This window comes from Pristis pectinata, chromosome 6 (assembly GCF_009764475.1).
Source record: "Pristis pectinata isolate sPriPec2 chromosome 6, sPriPec2.1.pri, whole genome shotgun sequence".
NCBI lineage: Eukaryota > Metazoa > Chordata > Chondrichthyes > Rhinopristiformes > Pristidae > Pristis > Pristis pectinata.
In genome coordinates this window covers 52464653-52488833 of record NC_067410.1, presented here as the reverse complement: position 1 = coordinate 52488833, position 24181 = coordinate 52464653, and the positions used below count along the sequence as shown (strand labels likewise).

Below are 24181 nucleotides of genomic sequence, written 5' to 3'. Positions count from 1 at the left end.
TTGGATCCCATGCCTCCTTACTTTCTCAATAAGCCTTGCATGGGGTACCTTATCAAATGCCTTGCTGAAATCCATATACACTACATCTACTGCTCTCCCTTCATCGATGTGTTCAGAAAACATCCTCAAGAAATTCAATCAGGCTCGTAAGGCAGGACCTGCCCTTGACAAAGCCATGCTGACTATTCCTAATCATATTATACCTCTCCAAATGTTCATAAATCCTGCCTCTCAGGATCTTCTCCATCAGTTTACCAACCACTGAAGTAAGACTCACTGATCTATAATTTCCTGGGCTCTCTCTATTCCCTTTCTTGAATAAGGGAACAACATCCACAACCTTCCAATCCTCTGGAACCTCTCCTGTCTCCGCTGATGATGCAAAGATCATCGCCAGAGGCTCTGCAATCTCCTCCCATGCCTCCCACAGTAGCCTGGGGTACATCTCATCTGGTCCCGGCGACTTATCCAACTTGATGCTCTCCTAAAGCTCCAGCACCTCCTCTTTCTTAATATCCACATGCTTAAGCTTTTCAGTCTGCTGCAAGTCATCACTACAATCACTAAGATCCTTTTCCATAGTGAATACTGAAGTAAAGTATTCATTAAGTACCTCTGCTATTTCCTCCGGATCCACACACTTTCCCACTGTTAAACTTGATAGGTCCTATTCTTTCATGTCTTATCCTCTTGCTCTTCACATACTTGTAGAATGCCTTGGGGTTTTCCTCAATCCTGCCCGCCAAGGCTTTCTCATGTCCCCTTCTGGCTCTCCTAATTTCCTTCTTCAGCTCCTTCCCGTTAGCCTTATACTCTTCCAGATCTCTAACATTACCTAGCTCTCTGAACCTTTTGTAAGCTTTTCTTTTCCTTTTGACTAGATTTATCATAGCCTTTGTACACCACGGTTCTTGTATCCTAGCGTAACTTCCGTCTCATTGGAACATGCCTATGCAGGACTCCGCACAAATATCCCCTGAATATTTGCCACATTTCTTCCGTACTTTTCCCTGAGAACATCTGTTCCCAATTTAATCTTCCAATTTCCTGCCTGAGAGCCTCATAATTCCTTTTACTCTAAGTAAACGCCTTTCTAGTCTGTCTGTTCCTATCTCTCTCCAATGCTATCGTAAAGGAGATAGAATTATGATCACTATCTCCAAATGCTCTCCCACTGAGAGATCTGACACTTGACCAGGTACCAAATCAAGCACAGCCTCTCCTCTTGTAGGCTTATCTACATATTGTGTCAAGAATCCTTCCTGAACACACTTAAACTCCACTCCATCTAAACCCCTCACTGTATGGAGATACCAATCGATATTTGGAAAATTAAAATCTCCCATCACAACAACTCTGTTATTCTCATACCTTTCTAGGATCTGCTTCCCTATCTGCTCCTCAATATCCCTGTTACTATTGGGCAGCCTATAAAAAACACTCAATAAAGTTATTGACCCCTTCCTGTTCCTAACCTCCACCCAGAGATTCCGTGGACAGTCCCTCCATGACGTCCACCTTTTCGGTAGCTGTGACACTATCTCTGATCAACAGTGCCACTCCCCCACCTCTTTTGCCTCCCTCCCTGTCCTTTCTGAAACATCTAAAACCCGGCACTTGAAGTAACCATTCCAGTCCCTGAGCCATCCAAGTCTCTGGAATGGCCACCACATCGTAGCTCCAAGTATTTATCCAAGCTCTAAGCTCATTCACCTTGTTCATTATACTCCTTGCATTAAAATAGACACATCTCAAACCGTCTGCCTGAGCACATCCCTTCTCAATCACCTGCTTATCCTCCCTCTCATACCTACTACAAGCTTTCTCTATTTGAGAGCCAAACACCTCTTTCCCAGTCTTTCCAGTTTGGATCCCACCCCCCAACAATTCTAGTTTGAACTCTCCCCAGCAGCCTTAGCAAACCTCCCCGGTGTTGAGGTAGAAGGTCAGCCATGAACCGTTGATGGCAGAGCAGGCTCAAGGGGCCAAATGGCCTACTCCTGCTGTTCATATGCAACCGATGCCATGTCAAATATTAATTTCAGTCAATTTGATTTTTCCTTGTAAAAGGTATTAAGGTACATGGAAATATACAGAATTAGATGTACTCATTATCTCAAAGAATGACAACAGCAGAGGTTAATTGACCTATTCCTGTTACAATAAACTGCCTCATTACCCGAGGAATTATGAATGGAAAACTGGACTCATCAGAAAACAGCGAACCTGTCCTGCTCAGTGTTTATTTCAGATTTCTGGCATCTGATATTTTACTCTAGGCTTATATTTTAAGACAATATAGCTATCTACATGTGACAGAATTGCAGATGTAATGGCGGTTAAAAGCATACAACTGTTCAAGAAACAATTAGATATGTAGGGGCAGTACTTGCAGAGGTCAAAAGGTGGTCAGTTTAACCTCCATTCAAAAAAATCAAGCTGACATGTCACTGCAGTGTTGCTGAGACTATTTCACCTGCTGGATGTCTTTCAGGTTAAAAGTTGAACTGAAATCATCTACCCTCAGGTGGATCTCACAAGTTTATTCAAAACACAGCAACAAAATTGCTCAGAGTGTGATGGTGGAGGGTTGCTTTAATGGAATAGATATGAAAATAGGAAGTATAATAGTAAATTTGTAGATGACAAAATCAGTGGTCTTATTGATAGCAAGGAAGATAGTCGGTCTACATAATGAAATTGATCAGCTGGTAAACTGGGCAGAGCTAAGGTAGATGGAATTTAATCCTGACAAGTGTGAGGTGATGTATTTCAGAAACAGGTTTACTATCACTGACTTATATCAAGTGAAATTTGTTGTTTTGTGACAGCAGTACAGTGCAAAGACATTTTGGGAGGTCTAATAAGGGTAGGACATATAACATGAATGGTTGGGCCCCAGGAAGTATTGAGGAACAAAGGGTGTACAATCCCTGAGGGTGGCCACACAATTCGACAGGGTGGTGAAGGAACCACATGGATGCTTGCCTCCATTAGGCAAGGCCAAGAATAAAGATAAGGGAGTCCTTAGGCACACTTTATAAACCATTGTTTCAGCCACAGCTGGAATAATGTGTGCAGTTCAAGTCACCATACTATAGCAAGTACATGATGGCACTGAAGAGAGTGCAGAGGAGATTAACCAGGAAGTTGCTGTGGATGGAGTGTTTCAGTTATGAGAGACTGGATAGGCTGTATTTGTTTTCTTTGAGTAGAGGAGGCCAAAGGAGGAACTGATCCAAGTATACAAAATTACTAGAGGCACAGGTGGGTTAGTTCATAAGAAACTTTTCCCCATAATAGAGGTATCTAAAATTTGAGAGTGTAAAGGGGTAAGAGGTTCAGAGGGGATTTGAGGAAGAATTTTTTTAAACACCCCCCCCCCCCCCCCCCCCCCCCCGAGTGTCAGGAACACTGCCTGAGGTGTCGGAGGAAGGTACTTAACATTTTTTTTTAAAAAGGATAAGTACTTGAATTAGCAAGGAATAGTAGACTATGGATGAAGTGCTGGGAAATAGGATTAGATAGGTACTTGGTGGACATGGTGGGCCTATTCCTGTGCCATTTTACTCTATGATTCAATATATATGTTACTTTCACAAGCAACATTAGCTCATCACAGAGGCATTGGTAAAGAATCTGAGAAAAATAACATGAGTAATTTTGCATCTCAATCCAATCTGGAATCAGAAACAACCATTCCACTAGTGACAATCTGCTGGAGAAACTCATTGGGTTGTTTTATACTGGTGATCTACCTTCTCCATTCTCAGTCCGGTTGCAGGGTTTCAACCCAAACATCAACAATTCCTTTCTCCCATGGATGCTAATCAACGCACTAAGTTCCTCCAGCAGAGTGTTTGTTCCTCCAGATTCTAGACTCTGTAGTCTCCCGTGTCTCCTTTCCACAACTGACTTGCTCTACACTGAGCTTATTACAGTGAGCAATGAGGACTTCTCTACAAAGTGTCTATTGCTTTCCTAAGGCCTTCAACATGGTTAATTGGAATGGCATCTACAAGATCTGATTGAAATGGATGCTCTCCCTAGTCAAGGAATTCCACAAAGAAATGAAATCAGTGATACAATGTGAGAATGAAACATCATCCAGCTTCAGCATTAATACTTCCATGAAGCAACTAAAGTCATCTCTATTCTCAAGCATCCTTTCAAAATGGCCAATCTGCTGTACTAAATGAATTGAAGATGGATGCACATCAGTCAACCCGAGATGACTTTTGAGCAAAGGGTTACTGCTTGGGATAAAAACAAAATGCTGGAAACACTCAGGCAGCATCTGTGTAAAGAGAAATAGTAAATGATTTGGGTCAATGACCCTTCTGGTGAAACATCAACTTTTTCCTCTTTCCACAGATTTTGCCCGACCTGCTGAGTGTTTCTAGCATTTCCTGTTTTTATTTCAGGCATCTGCAAATTTTTTTATTTTCACATTATTTGGGATACTAGTGAGATTGGTTATGCTTACAGTAAGTCACAAGGTCCAAATGGGATGCATGATAAGTTGCTAATTGAGGTAGGAATGAAGAATGCAGAAGGGATAGTCATAAACTTCCGATACTTCTGAGAAATGGGATATGCGAGAGGACTGGAAAGTGGCACAAGTAACACCTTCAAAGCCATGGTCAGACAGGTTGGTGTGGGAATGGGGAGGGGAGTTAAAACGACATGCTACTAGAAGCTTCAAGATGACCATTATGGACAGAGCATGTGCTCTGCAAAACGATCACCCAGTCCGTGCCCATCTGATAGACGAGGCCAGATTGCAAGCACTGAATGCAGTAGACCAGGTTGGAAGTCCATCTGCCTATCATCCCTTCCTTATCTGGTTCTACCCATCACCCACCAGTCTCCATCTCCATCCTTTTCATCTTTCCCTCTGTCATCCGGTTCCTTCTGCTCGTTTCCTCCCTCCTCCCACCCATCCATAAACAACACACGAAACGCAACCCCTCACAAACTACCCACTGTCAGGCACCTCCTGCAATATCTGTGGAAAAGTCCGCAGTTCCCACATTGGTCTCAACCGTCTTCAGAACCCACAAAACTCAAGCAGAACCAAATCAGTCTTGATCCAGTGGGACTGCTTAAAAGTTTAACTTGAGTTCTTAAGTTATTAGAAACAATAAAAAAAAATAAAACAGGTCCTTGGAAGAGTCCAAATTTATTCATGGCAAATTGTTAATAGTCTTAACAATTTTTTGCCAAGGTAACAGAGAAAGTTAACGAAGGGAATGTAGTAATGGCATTTATATGAATTTTGAGGGCATTTGATGTCCCCATACAAAAGACTGCCCAGCAAAATTGAGACCGATTGAGGAGACCCATAGCCGCATGGATAGGAAATTAGCTTAAAGGCAGTAAGCACAGGTAGGCAGCTGTTTTTCCAAACTATAAAATGATAAAACCCCATGCTCCAGTGCAGGAACCTTTGTATTTTCTGATAGGGTACATTAATAACTTGGATATTGGCAGGTATAGCAAAATATCTCAATTTGTGGATGATGCAAAGCCAGGAAGCGAGAGGGATAGGACAGACTGCAAGAAGACAAATTAGCAAAATATGCAAGGGAGTGGCAGATGAAATTTAATAGAGGTTGCATGAAATGATACACTTTGTTAGAAAGAAGAAAAGATGTAATAGACAAAATGGCACAGTTCTATAGAACAGAGGTTTTCAACCGCAAGCCAAGAAAAAAAATGGAAAAGCGACCTGTTACAAAGACGTAGCTTACTTGTTTGCTCCAGTTTTCCACTATGAAGAAAATTGGCCATATCTATTCTGTTATAGGCGACAATCTTAGAGACTTAGACGGTGTTCCCTTCTGGTAAGCTGCTGCTTAATATTTGATTTGTGTAGTCAGAGTAGTCAGGTTAGTGTTCACTACTCACTACTATTCTGGTGTGCACTGTAGTGTTAGCGAGACTGAGTGACGTTGTTGGTGTGCCTTAATAATATTGCTTACTTACTGTGCATTTATGCCACAGTGATGTCACTGTTTAAAGAAAAGTGCGCAAGCATGTAAATTTTAGATTAGTTTTGATAATTTTGTTTATCAGCAATAGTAATTAAACTGTCCAGCAGGTATTGCTGAATATGGAGAAATTTCTGAAGAGAAAAGCTGACCAGAAACCAGAAGATTCTGATTACGAAGGAGATAAGGGTGACTGAAAGAGAAAATAACGCAAGTACGATCCAGAATACATTTCATATGGCTTCATCGCAGTGGGGACAAATGCAGACCAACCTCTCTGTGTTGTGTGTTTGCAAACACTGTCCAACGATGCAATGAAACCAGCGAAATTGAAGCGCCATTTAACAACAGTGCATCCAGATATTGCCAGTAAGCCGAAGGAATAATTTGAGCAGCAGAAGGAGCTGTACCTCAAGCAGAAAGGCAAAATGACAGCCTGCGTCACTGTAAATGAGAAGGCTCTTCACGCATCACATTTGGTAATATTACGAATAGCACATTCCAGAAAGCCTCACACAATTGGAGAAGAGCTTATACTGCTTGCAGCAGTAGATACGTGCGAAGTTGTACTGGGAAAAGAATCCAGTCAAAAACTGAAAGCCATTCCACTGTCTGATAACACAGTAAGCAGAAGAATTGGCAATATGGTGGAAGATATACAGAGCCAACTGATAGCACATCTTCAGCAAGTCAGATTTGCGATTCAGCTTGATGAAAGTACTGATGTTGTCAGTACTGCACAGTTGTTGGTTTATGTTCGATATTGCTGGGAAGGAGAGGCTTTGGAGGACTTTTTGTTTTTCAGGGCACTCCCAGGGCGTACAACCGGTGAAGAACTTTTCCATGTGCTTGACACTTTTTTTTGTACAATCGGCATTGGCATGGACACAGTGTATTGGAGTATGCACGGATGGTGCTGCTGCAATGACAGGACGGAAGTTGGGTCTAGTCGCACGAGTGAAAGAAGTAGCTCCACATGTAGCAGCAACCCACTGCATGATTCACTGTGAGGCTTTGGCTGCAAAGGATATGGATGAAAATCTTGCAGATGTGTTTTCCACGTGCATTAAAATCATTAACTTTATCAAAGCCAGGCTGCTCAATCATCGTTTGTTTGAAAACATATGCCGTGAAATGGAAGCCAAGCATAAGCATTTGTTGCTACATACAGAAGTCAGATGGCTGTCATGAGGCCGCGTTGTGCAGCGTGTATATGAATTGCAAGATGAACTGCTCATTTTTCTAAATGATCATAATGGATCATAGGCACAGTTCTTGACAGATGAGATGTGGGTTGCCAGATTAGCTCATCTTGCAGATATTTTCAACAGTTTCAACAGCTTAAATCTATCATTGCAAGGACCTAGCTCAAATGTTCTTAAAACACATGACAAAATCAATGCCTTCCAGAAAAAACTCCGTACCTGGAAGGGAAGATGCAAGCAAGGCGTCTATGATATGTTTCCGTTGCTGGCTGACTTTCTGACAGTGAACGAGACTAAGACAGAGGCCATTGCGAGTACCATTTTGAACCATATTCAACAGCTGTCACATTATTTCCATGAGTATTTCGGCGACGATGACATGAGCATGTTTGATTGGATTCAAAATCTGTTTGAATGCATGCTTACTGATTTAACTGGACGTGAACAAGAAGAATTGGCTGAACTGTCATCTGACAGGACTTTGCGCTTACAGTTCAACTGAATGTCACTGTTGTCGTTCTGGATAGCATGTTCCCAGGAGTATCCACTGCTGTCTGGCAAAGTCGTCAATGTTCTGTTACCATTTGCAACCACTTACTTGTGCGAAATACCATTTTCTGCAGTCACTGCCATGAAAACCAAATACAGATCAAGACTGAATATTGAGGATAACATACGCATATGTTTGTCGCACATACCACCACGTTTGGACAAACTCTGCAGTGCAAAACAGGCACAACCTTCACATTGAACTGAACACTGAAAGACACCACTGGTAATTATCGGTGATTGAAATAGTCACTATTTCAATGGGGCCTACGTGCAGTAATTTAAGTGTTGTATGCATGAATGATCTATTGTTTGATTTTGTGGGCTTTGGGGGTCCACCATCTAACAAGGACATTTTCTGGGGGGCCACAGCATGAAAAAGGTTGAAAACCACTGCTAGAGAAGGTGCAGGAACAGGGGGCCTGGCTGTACAGCCACACAATTCTTTGAAGATGTTATGATATGATAAGAGAGCAAGTAGTAAAGCATTTAGCACCTTGGGATCCATAAAGAAAGATGTAGAGGACAATTGCTGGAGGTTATTTTGAACATGTGCAAAACCCTAGTTTTGGCCACAACTGGTATAGGATCCAATTCAGGTCACATCACTTTAGCAGGCTCCAGAGAAGATGTAGAAAACACTTACTAGAACAGCTCTAAGGATGAAGGATTACAGCTGTAGGGTTAGATCAAATAAAGTGCTGAATTCCTTGGAGCAAAAGGTTAAGAGGAGATATGATCATTGTAAACAAGATCATGACTGGTTAAAATAGGGTAAATAGAAAGAAAGTTGTTCCCATTAGTGGACAGTTCAAGGACCAAAGGTCACAGACTTAACTATTAAACTATGTACAAAGGACAGAAGGAAAAACATTTAATCAGCATTTTCAAATGAAGCACAGATAAACATGTGAGGGAGAAAAAAAATGCTGGATTATGGGCAATAGAACAGGGAAATAAGACTGATGGAGAACTCAACAAAGCCAAAACAAACTTGATGAGATGAATGGCCTCCACTGCCACAAAATTCTATCATTTCATAACTGGCTTTGCGTGTCTCTGACCTGACCAAATTAAGGCCTTTTCATTCTTGTTCTGTGATAGTGTTAGCCAAGAGTGAGGTACTGGAAGACTGCAAGAGAGCTAATGTTGTGCATTTAAGAAGGGCAGCAGGGATAAGACAGGGAACTACAGGCTGTTTGGTCTTACATCAGTTGGGGGCAAGTTACTGGAAGTAATTCTGAGAGACACTGGTTAGTTGCATTTGGAAAAGCAAGGGCCAACTAGGGATAGGTAGCATGGCTGTGTGTGGGGGCAATCACGTCTCGTGAATTTAATTGAGTTTTTTTTTGGCGACAACCGGGGGATTGGCAAGGGCAGGGTGGTAGATGCTGTCTCCATGGACGTCGGAAAGGTGTTTCACAAGTGTCCCACAAGGTAGGCTGATCAGGAAGATTGGAACAGATGGGATCCATGGATGAGCTAGCCAAATAGATACAAAATTGGCTTGGTGGAAGGAGACAGAGGGTTGTTTTTCAGTTGGAGACCTGTGACCAGTAGTGTGCTGCAGGAATCGATGTTGGGTCCTTTGTTGTTTGTCATATATATTAATCATTTGGATGAGAATGCAGATAGCATGGTTAATAAGTTTGCAGATGACACCAAAATTGGTGGTACAGTGGACAATGAAGAAGGTTGTCTAAGGTTATGAATGGGATCTAGATCGACTGGGAAAGTGGGCAAAAGAATGACATGGAATTTAACTCAGACGAGTGTGAAGTGATGTATTTTGGGAAGTTAAACCAGGGCAGAACATACACAGTGAAAGACAGAGCCCTGGGAAGTGTTGTTAATCAGCAAGACCCAAGGGTACAAGTATATAGTTCCCTGAAAGCTGTGACACAGCTAGAAAGGATAGCAAAGGAGTATGGCATGCTGGCTTTATCGGCTGAAGCACTGAGTACAAGTTGTTACAGTTGTACATAATGTTGGTTAGGCTGCATTTGGAGCATTGTGTGTGGTTCTGGTCGCCACACTACAGCAATAAAGTCAGATGTGTTGCACATTTTAGTGTGTTACAGCTGTAGCCTATAACTGTCTCTCTGGACCATTTCGGGTGACCAATGCAGAACAGATGAGTAAATCCTTGGAGAGAATAGTCATGAGGGTGTAAAATTGTAAAATTTTGACTTTCAGTCTAGGGCACAAGCTGTGTTTACACAGCTGCATAACAAGATAAAAGCTAAAACTAGTATTTCTTCAGACTGAATTTCAAGTTCCAGGGACTCCTGTTCAAACTGGTAGCAAGTGATTAAACCAGAGGGTGTGCAGAAAAGATTCACAAGGACTGTCATCTTGAATAATGGCAAATTAATGGTAAATAGCAAGATTCTGGGCAGTGTGAAGGAGCAGAGGGATCTGGGGGTTCATATCCACAGATCACTGAAAGTCGCCTCGCAGGTGGATAGGGTAGTTAAGAAAGCTTATGGGATATTAGCTTTCATGAGTTGTGGGATTGAGTTTAAGAGCCGTGAAGTAATGATACAGATTTACAAAACTCTGGTTAGGCCACACTTAGAATACTGTGTTCAGTTCTGGTTGCCTCATTATAGGAAGGATGTGGAGGTGTTGCAGAGGGTGCAGAGGAGATTTACCAGGATGCTGCCTGGATTACAGTATGGATTATGAGGAGAGACTAAAGGGGCTAGGGCTTTACTCATTGGAGAAAAGGAGGATGAGGGGAGACATGATAGAGATATACAAAATATTAAGAGGAATAGATAGAGTGGACAGCAGCGCCTCTTTCCCAGGGCACCAATGCTCAATACAAGAGGGCATGGCTTTAAGGTAATGGGTGGGAAGTTCAAGGGAGACGTCAGAGGGAGGTTTCAAGTTCAAGAGATTGTTAGATAAGCATATGGGAGGAAGGGGTTAGATAATTTTAGGAGTGGTTTGAAGGTCAGCACAACATGGTGGGCTGAAGGGCCTGTATTGTGCTGTATTGTTCTATGGTTCTATTAGAGGGCTTGAGTTACAAGTAGAGATTGGATAGGTTGGGTCTGTTTTCCCTGGAGCGGAGGATGCTGAGAAGTGACGCAATTGAAGCATATAAAATTATGAGAGGCATTGATAGGGTAGGTAGACAGAGGCTGTTTCCCATGTATGGGTGTCTAAAACTAGAAGGCATAGGTTTAAGGTGAAAGGGAGGAGGTATAAGGGGATCTGGAGGTATAAGGGGATCTGGAGGTAAATTAAAAGTAGGTGGTGGAGGCAGGAACAGTAACAACATTTAAAATGCATCGGGACAGGTACTTAAGGGAGCAGGGCATAGAAGAATATGGAATTAATGCAGGCAAGTGGGATTGGTATGATATAGTAATGATGGTCAGCACAGATATAGTACCTCAAGGTGCCCATTTCTATGACTCTAATAATGGTCTCGTACAACTGAATGACCATTTTGGGGAGTAATTAAGAATCAAGCACAGAGCCAAAGCTCTGGAGTAAAGGGGCAAATTTCTTTACTCAAGGACTGAAGTAAACCAATTGTTTTTTTTTGTTATAGTAATTCAATAGTCTAATACACTACTACTAATACAACTTTCTTCCCTCCCACTGCACCAACTATCTAGGTTTTGCTTCTACTGGTGAACCAATTAATCCATTCCACAGATTGAGCACTATATCCTGTGAAGAGTGTCTTGCTACCAGTTTGAACCGGAGTCCTTGTAACTTGAAATTGTCTGAAGAAATACTAGTTTTAGCTTTTATCATGTTTTCTTCTTATGTGACTGTGCAAACATATCCTGCACCCTGATTTGAAAGATGAAATTTTATATTTTTGCACCCCCATGACTATTCCCTCCAAGCATTTACCCATCTGCTTTGCATTGGTCACCAGAAACAGTGCACAGTAATAGTTGTAGGATTCAGCTTTAACACACTAGAATGTGCAACACTGCTGATTTTTTTTAAACTTTATTTCTTTAGTTCAGTGTGGTTTGATTTGATTGATGTGGAGTAATTGATCTTATTTAGTACATAATTCTTTCAAATTTCATCCTTTTCATTATCTTGAAATTATTCATAAATATGTGCTGTAGGTAATGCTCATACATATCACTTCCCGTTGCACTCAAGTCTACTTCACAGGACTATGAACAAAATTAAAAACAAAAACTGCAGATGTTAAAACCTAAAATGAAAACAGAAGATGTTGGAAATACTCAGCAGGCCAGGAAGTACTTGTGCAAAGGACTACATAGTCAGAGAATTCTGCTATTTTCATTGAGACTCCACCACCAAATACTTCCTGTCCACTTTCAGTATTCTGAAGGGGATTCAGTATTTGTTACAGCACTGTCAATGGCACCCTCCGTCACCTTGATGTATGAGACTAGATTGATCGGCCAGTAATTAGCTTGGCTGGATTTGTCCTACTTTTTGGGAACAGAACATACTTGACCAATTTTGCACAAACTGGGTAGATGCCAGTGTTCTAACAGCTTGGATTGAGGCGCAGCTCATCCAGGAGCACAGGTCTTCAGAAATACAGCCAATGTTGTCTGAACCTACACTCTTTGCTGTCCACGGGTCAGTATAGTCACCCATTTCTTGATATCAAACTTCTGGCTGAACATGGTTATGAATCCTTCAGCCTTGACTTTCACACACACATGCTGGGCCACACTGTTGCTGAAGTTGGGGATGTCTTTGGAGAGGCTTCTTACTATTAGCAGTTTAATTGTCTACAACCATTCATGACTGGATGTGGCACGACACAGAGCTTCAATCCTATCCACTAGTTGCGAGATCACTGAGCTGTCTCCAGTATGCTGATTTGCCATGTAGCAGATACATCATTTGCAACTGCACCAGACTGTCACCCACCATTTTTAGATATCCCAGTTGCTGCTCTGGCATGCCCTTCTGCACCAGGGTTGACCCCTTTATTGACAGTAATAGCAGAGTCAGGGGTAGGTAACAGCTTGTGGTGATGAACATTTCTACTACTACTGATGGTCCACAGTGCCTCATGGATGCCCAGTTATGAGCAGCCAGAACTGCTCTGGGTCTATTCCATTTTGTACGTGTGTAGTGCGACACAGCACAACAGAGGGCCTCTTTGGTGAGGATGGAACTTTGTCTAAACTAGGTGATCACTTCTACCAACACTACCATCTGCCACAGGTGGATTGGTAGGGACAAGTACACGCATCTTGTCTGGCAGCTGTGTCCTTCAAGACTCAGCCAGCTTGGTCAGTGGTGGTGCTAGCAAGCCACTTTTGGTGACAAATACAAGTCACTTGCCAGAAGGATATGTGCCCTGACTACTTTTGGCACTTCTTCCAACCGTTGTTCATCACAGAGGAAGCATTGATTCATCAACTGAGGTATGAGGTAGGCAGTAATCAGGAGGTTTCTTTGCCCACATTTGACCCGCAGCCATTCAAGACCTCAAGCTGGCTAGAACTTACACTACGATGCCACCCCCTCTGCTGGGGCAAGATGCAACCAGGGAATGCAACAGAATATTCTGGAACACTGTTTGCAAGTTATGACTTCTTGAAATACAACATAAGGCTGCTACTTTGCTAGTAAGTGGGACAGCTTTTGCAATTTTGACACCAGTTCCCATATGTTTGTGAGGACTTTTCACGTTTAACTGGGTGGCAAGTGGTTTTGCATGTCCTGATTTAGTGCCTAAGTTGATATCAGGTGGTCCACATATTTTTCTGTTGTCTGTATGTTGCTGTAATGGCATAACTGACTGGCTTGCTGGGCCATTTGAGTGGGTATTTAAGAGTTAACCATATATGGAAAAACACATCAGTCATACTAGGAGACGAAGATATTGAAGTTTGATCGGTCAGAAAATGAGCTTTATGGAAAAGACAAAGAGGCTACAGAGTTCCCATACACAGGTTAAACCCATGAATGAGAACAACCCGTGATGCAGAGAATGAAGTTATCCACTTTAGAAAAGCAGAAATTTTAAAAGGGGGCAATCTTTGTTTTAAATGTCCTATACATGAATCACAAAGTTAACAGCAAGTAATCTTTACCACAAATGCATTGCTATACAAGAGCTAAACATTACTGGGATTATACTGGATCTTGGTTTGACCATGCCAAATCTTTGCAGTTTTAGTTAGCTTACCAAAGGAAGGGTATATTTGCTTAAATTGCTTATGCAAAAAAAAACCAATTACTTAGATGATGGGATTGTTCTGTGAGAAGAGATTAGGCAGAATTGGCCAACATTCCTTTGAAGAATGAGGGGTAATAAAAATATTAAGCTACTCGACAGGGTATATCCTGAAAGGTTGTCTCCCCAGGTGAGGAACCTAGAACTCAACCTCATAGTATGAGACCATGTCATTTAGAACAGATGAAAAACTCTTCAAAACGTTGTGAATTTTTTTGGAATTCTCTGCCCAGAGCTGTGTATGCCCAGTCTCAGATTTTTGGATATAAAGGGCAATGGATATAAAATTAAGGTGCGACTAAGGGAGAGGATCTGTTCATCTTATTGAATCATGAAGCATGTTTGAAGGGACAAGTCACCTACTCATTTTTTTTGTCACAAGTCTCTTCAGATATGAAAATTTGAATTGATTTGAGCTCTCCACCTCTACCAAGGCCTCCAACTACTGCTCCATTTTATACTGCCTATCAAAATGTTTGTAAAAGGTAACCGGAAATGTAAGGGTTAATGGTGTGCAGCTATTCTTCCACCATGGCGTGATATTGCTTCAACAATGGTGTGATTATAGTTATGAGTGCAAGTTGTGCAGGTGCTGATGAGAAACAAAGAAGCTCTTAAGGCATATCTTGCTTTGCTAAAAGTTTACTGTAAGCAACTGCCCTGGTATGTGCAGTTTCCCATGTAGATTAAGTATAAAAGGAGGGACACTAACCTGTAAATCTGAGTGGGGATCAGTACAGAGCTTGGGTTACACTGTTTACTTTTCTCTGTATCCCTCACTCCTGCTAGTGTTAAAATAATAAAGCATTAATTATAAGCTCCTTGGTTCTGCTGTTGTCTGCTTTACTACAGTGCGGGTCGACTTTCACATGTTCAGTCCTTTGCTAACAACGAAATCCCACGCTGTCACTTCAGGATCAATCAAATTGCAACAAATCTTTGCATGTTAAGGCTACATAATTAGCTGTTCAAAAATAACTCCATCCTTTCTGCCTGTGCAACACTATGGCTTCATTTGTTCAATTGCATTTTGCTTTCTTAGTCCACCAACATTTTCTGGGGTTTCAGCACTTCACTTCTTTCATTATCCTTGGTATCCCTGGATGGCAAGTTCTATGGCAGCTAGCTCGTAAGGCCATCTTCTGCCCTGGCCAGCCTTAACTTTGTAGTCTTCATCTATCCTTACTCATACTCAGCCTCCACATGTATTCATCAAAATTTGACACTCCATTGTTCTGCAATTTCAGGGGGTTAAGTGACTGACCCCTGGATTCTGAGCCAGACCCATCCCCCCCCCCACCCCCTTTCAAGCCATCCACCAGAAATCCGAGCACAATCTAGGTTGACACCTCAGTGCAGTACTGAGATGGTGTAATGAGCACAGTCAATTCTTAAAGATATTACAAACATGGCAGCTATGCACTCATGTGGATGTAAATGATCCATGAGACATTCAAACATGCCCTGCTTATATTCATATTTCAAGCAACAATGAAAGATTACCTAGGAATTTACATTGTCATTATTTATCATAATGGACAGAATTTCAGTCAATTCAGTGCATCCACTCCTCTCACATAGGTTCGAGATGGTGCATTACATGGAAATTAAAAAAGGGTACCTGTCCATTTGGCCAAATCATTTTGTGTTGATATTTATTCATCACAAGCATAGAATCCTAAACCTGCGTACTCAATCCATTTATTCCTCTTTCCCTCAGCTATTTAACTAACCTATTCTCAGTTGTTGACATGCTTTTTGCTTTTGTTAAGACACTGGAAGCTGGAGAAATTGAGCTTCCAGGCTCTGTATTTAATCTTGTATCCATATTTCTCATTCCGTATTCCTTAATTACTGCAAGTCAACTTCGATCTATCCAAAACAATTCTAGAAAATTACCTCTGCAATCATGTCATTTCCATTGAAAGGTCCCAACTTTCATACATTTCCTCAAACCCTGGTGAACCTGTGCAGTATAATGTCCATTCTTTAAACATGGTCTTATACTGCAGAATCCAAAGTTTTACGAAGTACTGCACTTATGGTTTACTAAGGTCTTGAATAGGTTACAATCACTTTAATTCCATATTACTTAATGCAAACCAAATATTTTGTCTGCTCTAGTAATAACTGAACTATTTAAGCTGCAGCTTTTAATGTTTTGTGAACTTGATCCCTAAAGCATCCTGCACTTCTAATCACATGCATTTCCCCCCACTAGAAGTATAATTTTGCCAAAATGCAACAGCTCCCATTTACTGACATTAAATTTGATCTGGCACTGCTTTTCCTATCCATTTCTTTAATATCTCCTTGTGACCATCTTTGGCCTACAGAATTATGCCATTTCTCTCTTTGTGTATTTGCAAAACTGAGTGCTAATTTGTCTCATTCTATATTCAAAATTTTAATATTTAAGACAACCATTGTGATTATCTTACTGAATGGGTAATCCAGATGCCTGGATCAATGATCAGGAGACATGAAGTTGAATCCTATCACAACAGCTGAGGAAGTTAAATTCAGCAAACTAAGTCATCTGGAATCAAAAGCCAGTACCAGCAAGCAATGATTGCAAAACTACCAGATTGTCATAAAAACCCACCCAGTCTACTGTTGATCATGACTGATCCTCAACTGCCCTTTGAAATAACCCAACAAGTCACTAAGTTACATCAAATTGCTTATGTAACAGTTCATGGCAGTGACTCATCTATTTCACAGGGCATGTATAAATAAAAATTAAATTCTGACCTTGACACCCACATACTCTGAATAATGAAAAAAGGCTCAATTTTAAATGATTAGTTTAAAAGTTTCCCACTGCTGGTCTATTTCTTTGACAGTATTTCCCCGGATTTCGTTTTCCCAGTCCGTCTTTCACCCCAATTTATTATGTCAGCTTTTGTCTTGAATTCTTTTCAACTTTTAGCTTACACAGTTACATTGTGATTGGTCTCCCAAGTTTAATTCTCTCATCTATTATTTTTATTCATTCCCACTACTAGAGCCAGTAAAGCTTTGTCTCATTAAGCTATTAGCTCTCTGGATAAGAATAAAAGAGATATGCACACACTGCAAAAAAGCTCCATATGTCACTCCCTTTCAGGGTAGTTAGAATAGTAATTACAGAATTATTTTAAGTCTTTCACATGATTTCTTCTTCCAGCTCATTTCTGCTATTAAGAGGTCTTAACATTCTCCCATTTGCTTGACCAATCCTTGCCAAAAAGCTAGCCAACCCCCAGATCCATCTATGCTCTGTAGCTCTTTACAAAGACTTCCCTAAAATCCATCCACTGCATTTCCCTGCTCACCATAATCAGGTTTGTCAAACACAAACCTTCTTTCTGAAAATCAAAGGAAACAGATGTTGGAAATCTGAAATCAAAACAGCAAATGATGGAAAAATTCAGGTCAGGCAACATCAATGGAAAGAGTCAATGTTTCGGGTCTGTGACAGGTTCTGATCGTTTCTCTTTCCATAGCTGCTGTCTGTCCTGCTGAGTTTTTCCAGCATTTTCTCTCTTCCCTTCCAAAATCTATGGTGTTCATTATTCAATTGATATTTCATAATTTTCTCTTTGAAGATTTCATAATTTCTTCTACAATAGATATTAAACTAATTGATGCCAACTATTTTCCCTCACATTTCTCTCTGGGGTTTTCAGGTACAGTTGATCACTTACTAGCTAATCTTCCACTTTGTTCTCCCCCCCACCACCCCGCCCCCCCCATCCCAATTTTGGAACACACTGCCTGGGGAGAACCACTGCCTACTAACCTCCAATCTGAAAAATAGCTCTATGAGAATATGACTATTCTCATCACAATTCACTGCACCTCCTAGTCTTACGTCAGGCACAATATTGTAAATTGTGCCCTGTAAACACATCAAAAGTAATTAATATATGTTAAGAAAAGCCATTGTCCTTGTACCAAAACCTGGGGTACACATCTCCAGTCCAAAAAAAAACCTTTCAATACTATCCATGCTGCTACAAGCCCTCTTAGGGGTTGAAGTTTTACTAACTCATTTGAAGTTTTTAAATTTTAAGATGATGTATCCTTGTGAAGTTTAACATGGACAATAGGTTGAAAAATGATGGAAAAACAGTTAATTACAGTGATCTTTCATCAGACCTGGGAAAATTAGAAATCCAACACGTACATGTTCAATTTCTAACTCTGATGCAAGGTCATCAACCCAAAACATCATTTGTTTCCCTCTTCACAGAGGTTGCCCGACTGACTGAGTTCCTAGCTTTTTTGTTTGAGTCTTTATTTCAGATTTCCAACATCTGCAGTTTCATTTTACTTTTTGATGGACTGTTTCCTTTTAAAAAAAGACACGGAATGACAACCCACATATAGTAATAATGGAATTCAAGTTCCATTGTTCAGATGTACTACCGCCTCAGGTGTTGCACTTGGTTTCTATTTGGTTACACTAGGTCAATGTTAACGCCAATGTTAAAGATTTTCAATGACCCACGATACACACATATTAAAGAAATTGGTTAGAATATTGCATTCAGTACCTTCTCCGTTCTGCATCCTGTGGGTCAGTGCCAGGCAGGCTTATTGTAATGGATGACGGTGCTCCAACATCGTATCGTTTCACCGTCTTCTTACATATTCTGATCTTCACCAACACGCTGTAAATCACATTGGTAACCACCGAGACGAGCGGCTGGAAGATTTCGGGTAAGAAGGTGGCGAACGCGAAGTGGTCAGACATGTCCCCTCGGCCTCGGCTATGTTTTTGATAGAAGCGCAGGTAAACCCAGCTGGACAGTACACCATACCCGTAGGAGGCCAGCAAAGAGCTACTTAGCAATGTCGTCAAACGCAAAATCGCAATAAGGAGCAAACCCAACATCGGAACATCTTTCATCCGCACCTGTGGCACCTTGAGTACCACGGTGTCTCCCATGGTCTGCTTCAAGGCCACCAGCACTCCGCCAACAAAGCCTGACATACCATGAATGCGCACGGTAAATAAGTAATCCAGATTGAAAGTCGCCACGTAGGTCAGCAGATAAGAAAGTCCTCCAAGAATTCCCACCGACACGTTGACGACCGCGAAGAAGACCAGGAGTTCTAGTGCTCCCCAAAGAGGTTCGAGGAGCCTGCCGGCTGCCACCACGGCCCCCAGACCGACACACACGTCCCAGATGTGGCTCTCTACCACGGCGTGTGTCAGCAAGGTCCAGAGCCAGAAGTTGGGTGGGAAGAGGTAGCCGGGAGTCACCCCCAGGCCGTGCGCCGTGTCCGTCAGGAAGGAGAGGCAGTACAGCGCCAGCACCGTGCCACACAAGGCCTTCACCACCACGCTGGTGCTGGCCGCCGCCGCCAGGAAGTGTTGCCGGGCCACCGGCAGGTACCGCTTCATGACTGCTGCTCGGGCGGAGGGGGGGGGGGGGGTGGGGAACGGCTCACGGACCGTAGAGCGGCGGCGGATGACACAGGGGAACCGGGCCGTGCATGAGCTACACTGGACTGTCCGGCCTGGCGCCTCCTGCTGCCGCGGCCCGGGGTTGCGCCGCCAACCGGCTCAGCCTTCGCTTCACCCCGTTCTTAGCAACGCGGGGAAGGCGCTCACGGGGCCGCTTGGCCTAGAGCTGTGGCCGTGCGGGGCGAGGAGGGGCAGGGACCAGTCCGTCCGAATTGGACACGTGGTGGCAGCTTTGCTCCCCCAACACGGCCCGCGTCGGCCCTTCCGTGACACCGAATTCCCGACGCCCTCGCCGGAACGGCTGAGTGCCCACAGCGCACGGCAGCGGAGCCAGAGCCTCGCTCCCGCTCACTGCCCCGCACTGACATCATCAAACCAGCGTCCATCCTCTCGCTACCCCGCACTGACATCATCAGATCAGCGTCCATCCACACTCCGCCCCGCACTGACATCGTCAGATCGACGCCTGATACTCTTTACAGACAACCAGGTGCAAAATGGCTCCGAAGCTGAGGATGCCGTTCAAAACATACAGTAGGCGGACATACATCTTCGCATAGTTTAGTTCTTTAACAGAATTGACATCCAATTCCCGCTAGAACAGTAGGCTGGTTAAACCAGTTAGCAAGTGTGAAGAAGCCGGGACACGTTTTTCGGGGTGTGATTGGGGGGAGCGGGCAGAGGCGGGACAGGCCCCAGCTTTGGAGCAGCTTTGAAATATGAGGGTGGGTGAGGGGTGTCAAACATTTGGTTCAGGTCGCACATGGCTTAAAGCCCACGGATTTTCTTTCTCCAAGATAGCACAAGAACGGAAAACCAATTCCACTGGGACACAATATCATTTTGAATTACATGTGAATGGACATTCCTGTAACATTAGTAACAAAGACCGTACATCTTGACCTGGCACAGGATAGTGTAACGTGATGAGTGAGCTGAGGAAGGAAGGATCCGTGGCAGAGAGAGGACCAGATGTGGCCGACGAGACTATGAGCTGGTATTGCAAGCCGCTGGAAACTTCTTTGAAAACTTAGAAGACAGAAAATATTTACTATATAAGTCTGCTCTGAAACGTCCACCCTGTTTATCTTTCCACAGATATTGCTTGACCTGCTGAGTGTTTCCAGCGTTTTCTGTTCTTATTTCAGATATCCAGCATCTGCAGTTTCCTTTATTTTCAGGACAAAACATCCAGACAATTCCCTTACTGGGATCAAAGGGCAACGTCTTGATATGGAGACAATCTCAATTATATTAGGATGTCTATGATTACCCATTTTGCAGTCTCAACCAACTAACATATCTCACTCTGGGAGACCCAATCAAGTGCCTTTGTGCAATACTCAATTCATCTGATGGAGGTGATGCCTTCAAATGCTGAGGATATTTGCTCAGTTTAGGTGCCATCAGTTGACTTGTGAACTACTGAAAGTTTTGAAAACCAAAAAAGTTGTGTCCAGACAAAAGGAAAAAAACACTTAAAGAATCTACTTTGCTGTCCATAACCCATAACCCTTGACTTTCTAAAGTCCAAAAATCTGTCTCTGTTCAACAACTTGCAGAGAGAGAATTTCAAAGATTTACAATCACCTGAGAGGAGAAATTCCCCATTAAGTAGGTCACCCCTTATTCTGAAATTATGCCCAGCTCTAGCTTCCTCCATAAGGGGGAACATCCTCTCAACACCTATCCAGTCAAACCCCCTCAGAATCTTAGTACAGCATCTAAGATTCTAACTTCCAATTTAGAAATCTGCTCAAAAATTTCTCTCCTTCGTGTTACAAATTAACCCAGCGAATCTGAACTGCCTCCATTACAGTTATGGTCTCCTCAACGTTCTGCACAGTTGTAACAAGACTTCTCTACTTTTATATTACATTCCCATTACAATAAAGGCCAATGTACATGTTTTCCAAATTATTTGCAATACCCGTATGCTAATTTTCTGTATTTCTATATTCTACTTCACATTTCCCCACTTTGTACTCCATCTTCAAAATTTATCCCACTATTTAATGTTTTGCAAGCTGTTTCCTCCTCTCAACTTGCTTTCCCACCTATTTTTGTAATATCAGCAAAATTGGCTACAGTACACCCAGTCCCTTAATCGGCATCATTGCTTTATATAGTAAAATAATCCCAATGGCACTACTCCAGTTACAATTTGATTTCTTAAAATGACCCATTTATCCTGAATCTGTTTTCTATTGGTGAACTTAGTTTATATCTTTCAATATATTACCCACCAATGCCATAAGTTTTTATCTTGTGTAATAACATTTTATGTTGCTCGTTGGGGATTTCAATTACTTTCTGCATCAGAAGGCAAAACTCACATTTCTTTAGTCACTGGTTTATTTGAGCATATGCAAGGAAGCCATTCAGATACAAAGCTGGGGAATTACTTAAAAATCAGAACTCTAACAATGTTATTATACTCTAAGCATAGTTACAAGTGACCTGCATGATCCAATTGTAAAATTACCCGTCATAGATGCACATTTTCTTGACCAAAGTAAAACGATTATTCCTTCCAAACCAACCTGTGATGAGACCTCTGCCTTGGTCAGTGTCTGATCATAATATATCATCCCTTTGATTGAGTCAACCAATCAATGCCACATTCCTTCAAAGATCATTTGTATTCAGCAGGCCAGTTATTGGTAGCTATGTTTAATCTGCTGGCCATCTGTATTTTCACAAATGTATTATGCATTCCTGGAGAGGTAATTGTTTTACAAGCAACCTTGTAGTTTCTTCTATCTCTTTTCCATCTTGTAGTTATTCCATAACTTTCCTACCTGGAGACAGCAGGTCAATTAAGTCTTTCTCATATATCTCCATCAATGTTGCCTTGATTGACATACCTTTATCCTGACCCAACCCCCGACTGCCATGGATATTACTACAATCCTGTGACCTCATTATCTTCAAGAGAGCATTCTGGTGGGCTGTGTATTTGTTTTTATTTGTTTTTATTTGTTCCGTTGATTGACTATGTGTTAGTCGTGAAGCAATGTTATGATGTTATACATTTAGTGATTGCAATATGTCAGTGTTTTAATGCAACACTGCTAATGTTTGCAGATTGTGGCAGTGCTCTGACTTGATACCACTGTAACTATCATGCAGTGATGAAGTTATGCTTTACAGTTTGTATTTGTAATTGCTCTAGTGTTTGATGCAGCATGTGACTGGTTATAATGAGTGTGTTTTTATGATGTGCTTCTGTGAGTCGTTCTAATGAACATAGTACTGTGGCTGTATTTGAGTGGAGGCTATGATGTCATACCATGTTTGGGTGCAATGAGGTGATTTGATGATGCAGCATTGCAAAGGGTGGTAATTTTTCTGCAAGGTACACTTGTGTGGTTATAATGGTAGTAATGCAGTAGTTTGGTTGTAATGAGTGATTCTTTAATATCATACTGCCAGTATATATAATGGGTTGATAATCTGAGGCAATGTTGTGAATGAGTGACAGTACAGAATCGGAGGATCGTTATAGAAATCTGGCCCATTGGCCTTTGCCAGCCTTTATAAGAGATTCCTGTTAGTTCTAATTTCAGCTCTGTCTACATAACCTTGTGACCTTTTTCTTTCTTTTCAAGTAATTATCAAAATTCTTTTTCAAAGCCAAGACTGAATCTACTTTGATCACCCTTTTAAGCAATCTATTGCAGATGATACCTATGCATTACATGTACAGTAAAATCCTTATTTCTCTTTTGGTTCTGTTGCTAATCATCATAAATATAGGTGATCTGTTTCTCAATCTTTTCACTCATCAGGAAGAAGTCCCAGAAATTAAATCACAAAATAATTTTTTTCTTCAGTGGCTCCAGGTCATTTTGTGACACTTCTTGTATTGCTCATAAGTTCTCTTGCAACATTGAGTGCCAGACGTTTCCCTAAGAGGCAAGGCCATAGCAATGGAACACTGTTGGCAGTAACGTCACTGTGTCTCACGGTGTATCAATATTTGCATCTCTTTAGCCATTTGTATCTGTGGAAAGGAGCCCTGCAAATAGGATGTGAGACATGACAGCGTAAATTCCTTCTCCAGGTCAGTGTCTGACTTTAAACAGCCTTTGTTTCTTCTGTAATGATGCACACGTTTCCTTTTATAGTCATACATCAAATTATAATTGCTGTCCCTTTGAGAGTTCATTTCTGATGGAAGCCTCTGTGACCATTGGAGATGTGACGTGGTTAATGTTTGCAATAAGGAAGAACAATTTCTGAATCTTTGTGCAATGACGGACTGTAGTTACTTCCTTCAACAATAATCAGTGTGCAAACACTGGCCACATCACTACCACCATGGCTGAGTAATGGCCTTAGATTTTACAATTAAAACAGCAAATTAGTTGCAATCTGTATTCCAAGGAAGTGTCATCTATCTTGCAATGGTCTTATCTTGTGCTTTAGGCCTCAGTGAGTCCAAGCTGCACAGGATACTTGTCCATCCCTGAGTATCTCTGCCAATGCAATGCCAAATGTTTCCCTTTGTATTTTATGTCAAGGCTTCATTATGCTTTATTTAGCATTTAAAAATTAAAGATTATTAAGCAATGAATATAAAAAGTCTTTATGACAGGACAAAGTAAATGTGAAATTTATACTTAAATGAAGTGAAATTTATACTCTACTGCCAGGATGAAGCCCAACACGAACTGGAGAAGCAACACCTTATATTCCGCCTGGATAGTCTACAACCCAATGGCATGAATGTTGAGTTTTCCAATTTTAAGTAACCCCCCCCCCA

At 41.7% G+C, this 24181-nt stretch overlaps 1 protein-coding gene and 1 long non-coding RNA gene across 2 annotated transcripts in view; one reads left to right on the top strand and one right to left on the bottom strand.

Annotated features, from left to right (window-relative positions):
• tmem115 (transmembrane protein 115) overlaps window positions 1–19359 on the bottom strand; it is a 29364-nt gene extending 10005 nt beyond the window's left edge. Inside the window, exon 1 of the mRNA XM_052017805.1 lies at window positions 18497–19359. Within this exon, the coding sequence (XP_051873765.1) occupies window positions 18497–19350 (854 nt within the window). The 5' untranslated portion in view covers window positions 19351–19359. The remainder of the gene's footprint in view (window positions 1–18496) is intronic.
• A 545-nt stretch (window positions 19360–19904) lies between these two features.
• Window positions 19905–24181, top strand: part of LOC127571496 (uncharacterized) — an 86047-nt gene continuing 81770 nt past the window's right edge. Inside the window, exon 1 of the long non-coding RNA XR_007956483.1 lies at window positions 19905–19947. This is a non-coding gene — a long non-coding RNA (uncharacterized LOC127571496). The remainder of the gene's footprint in view (window positions 19948–24181) is intronic.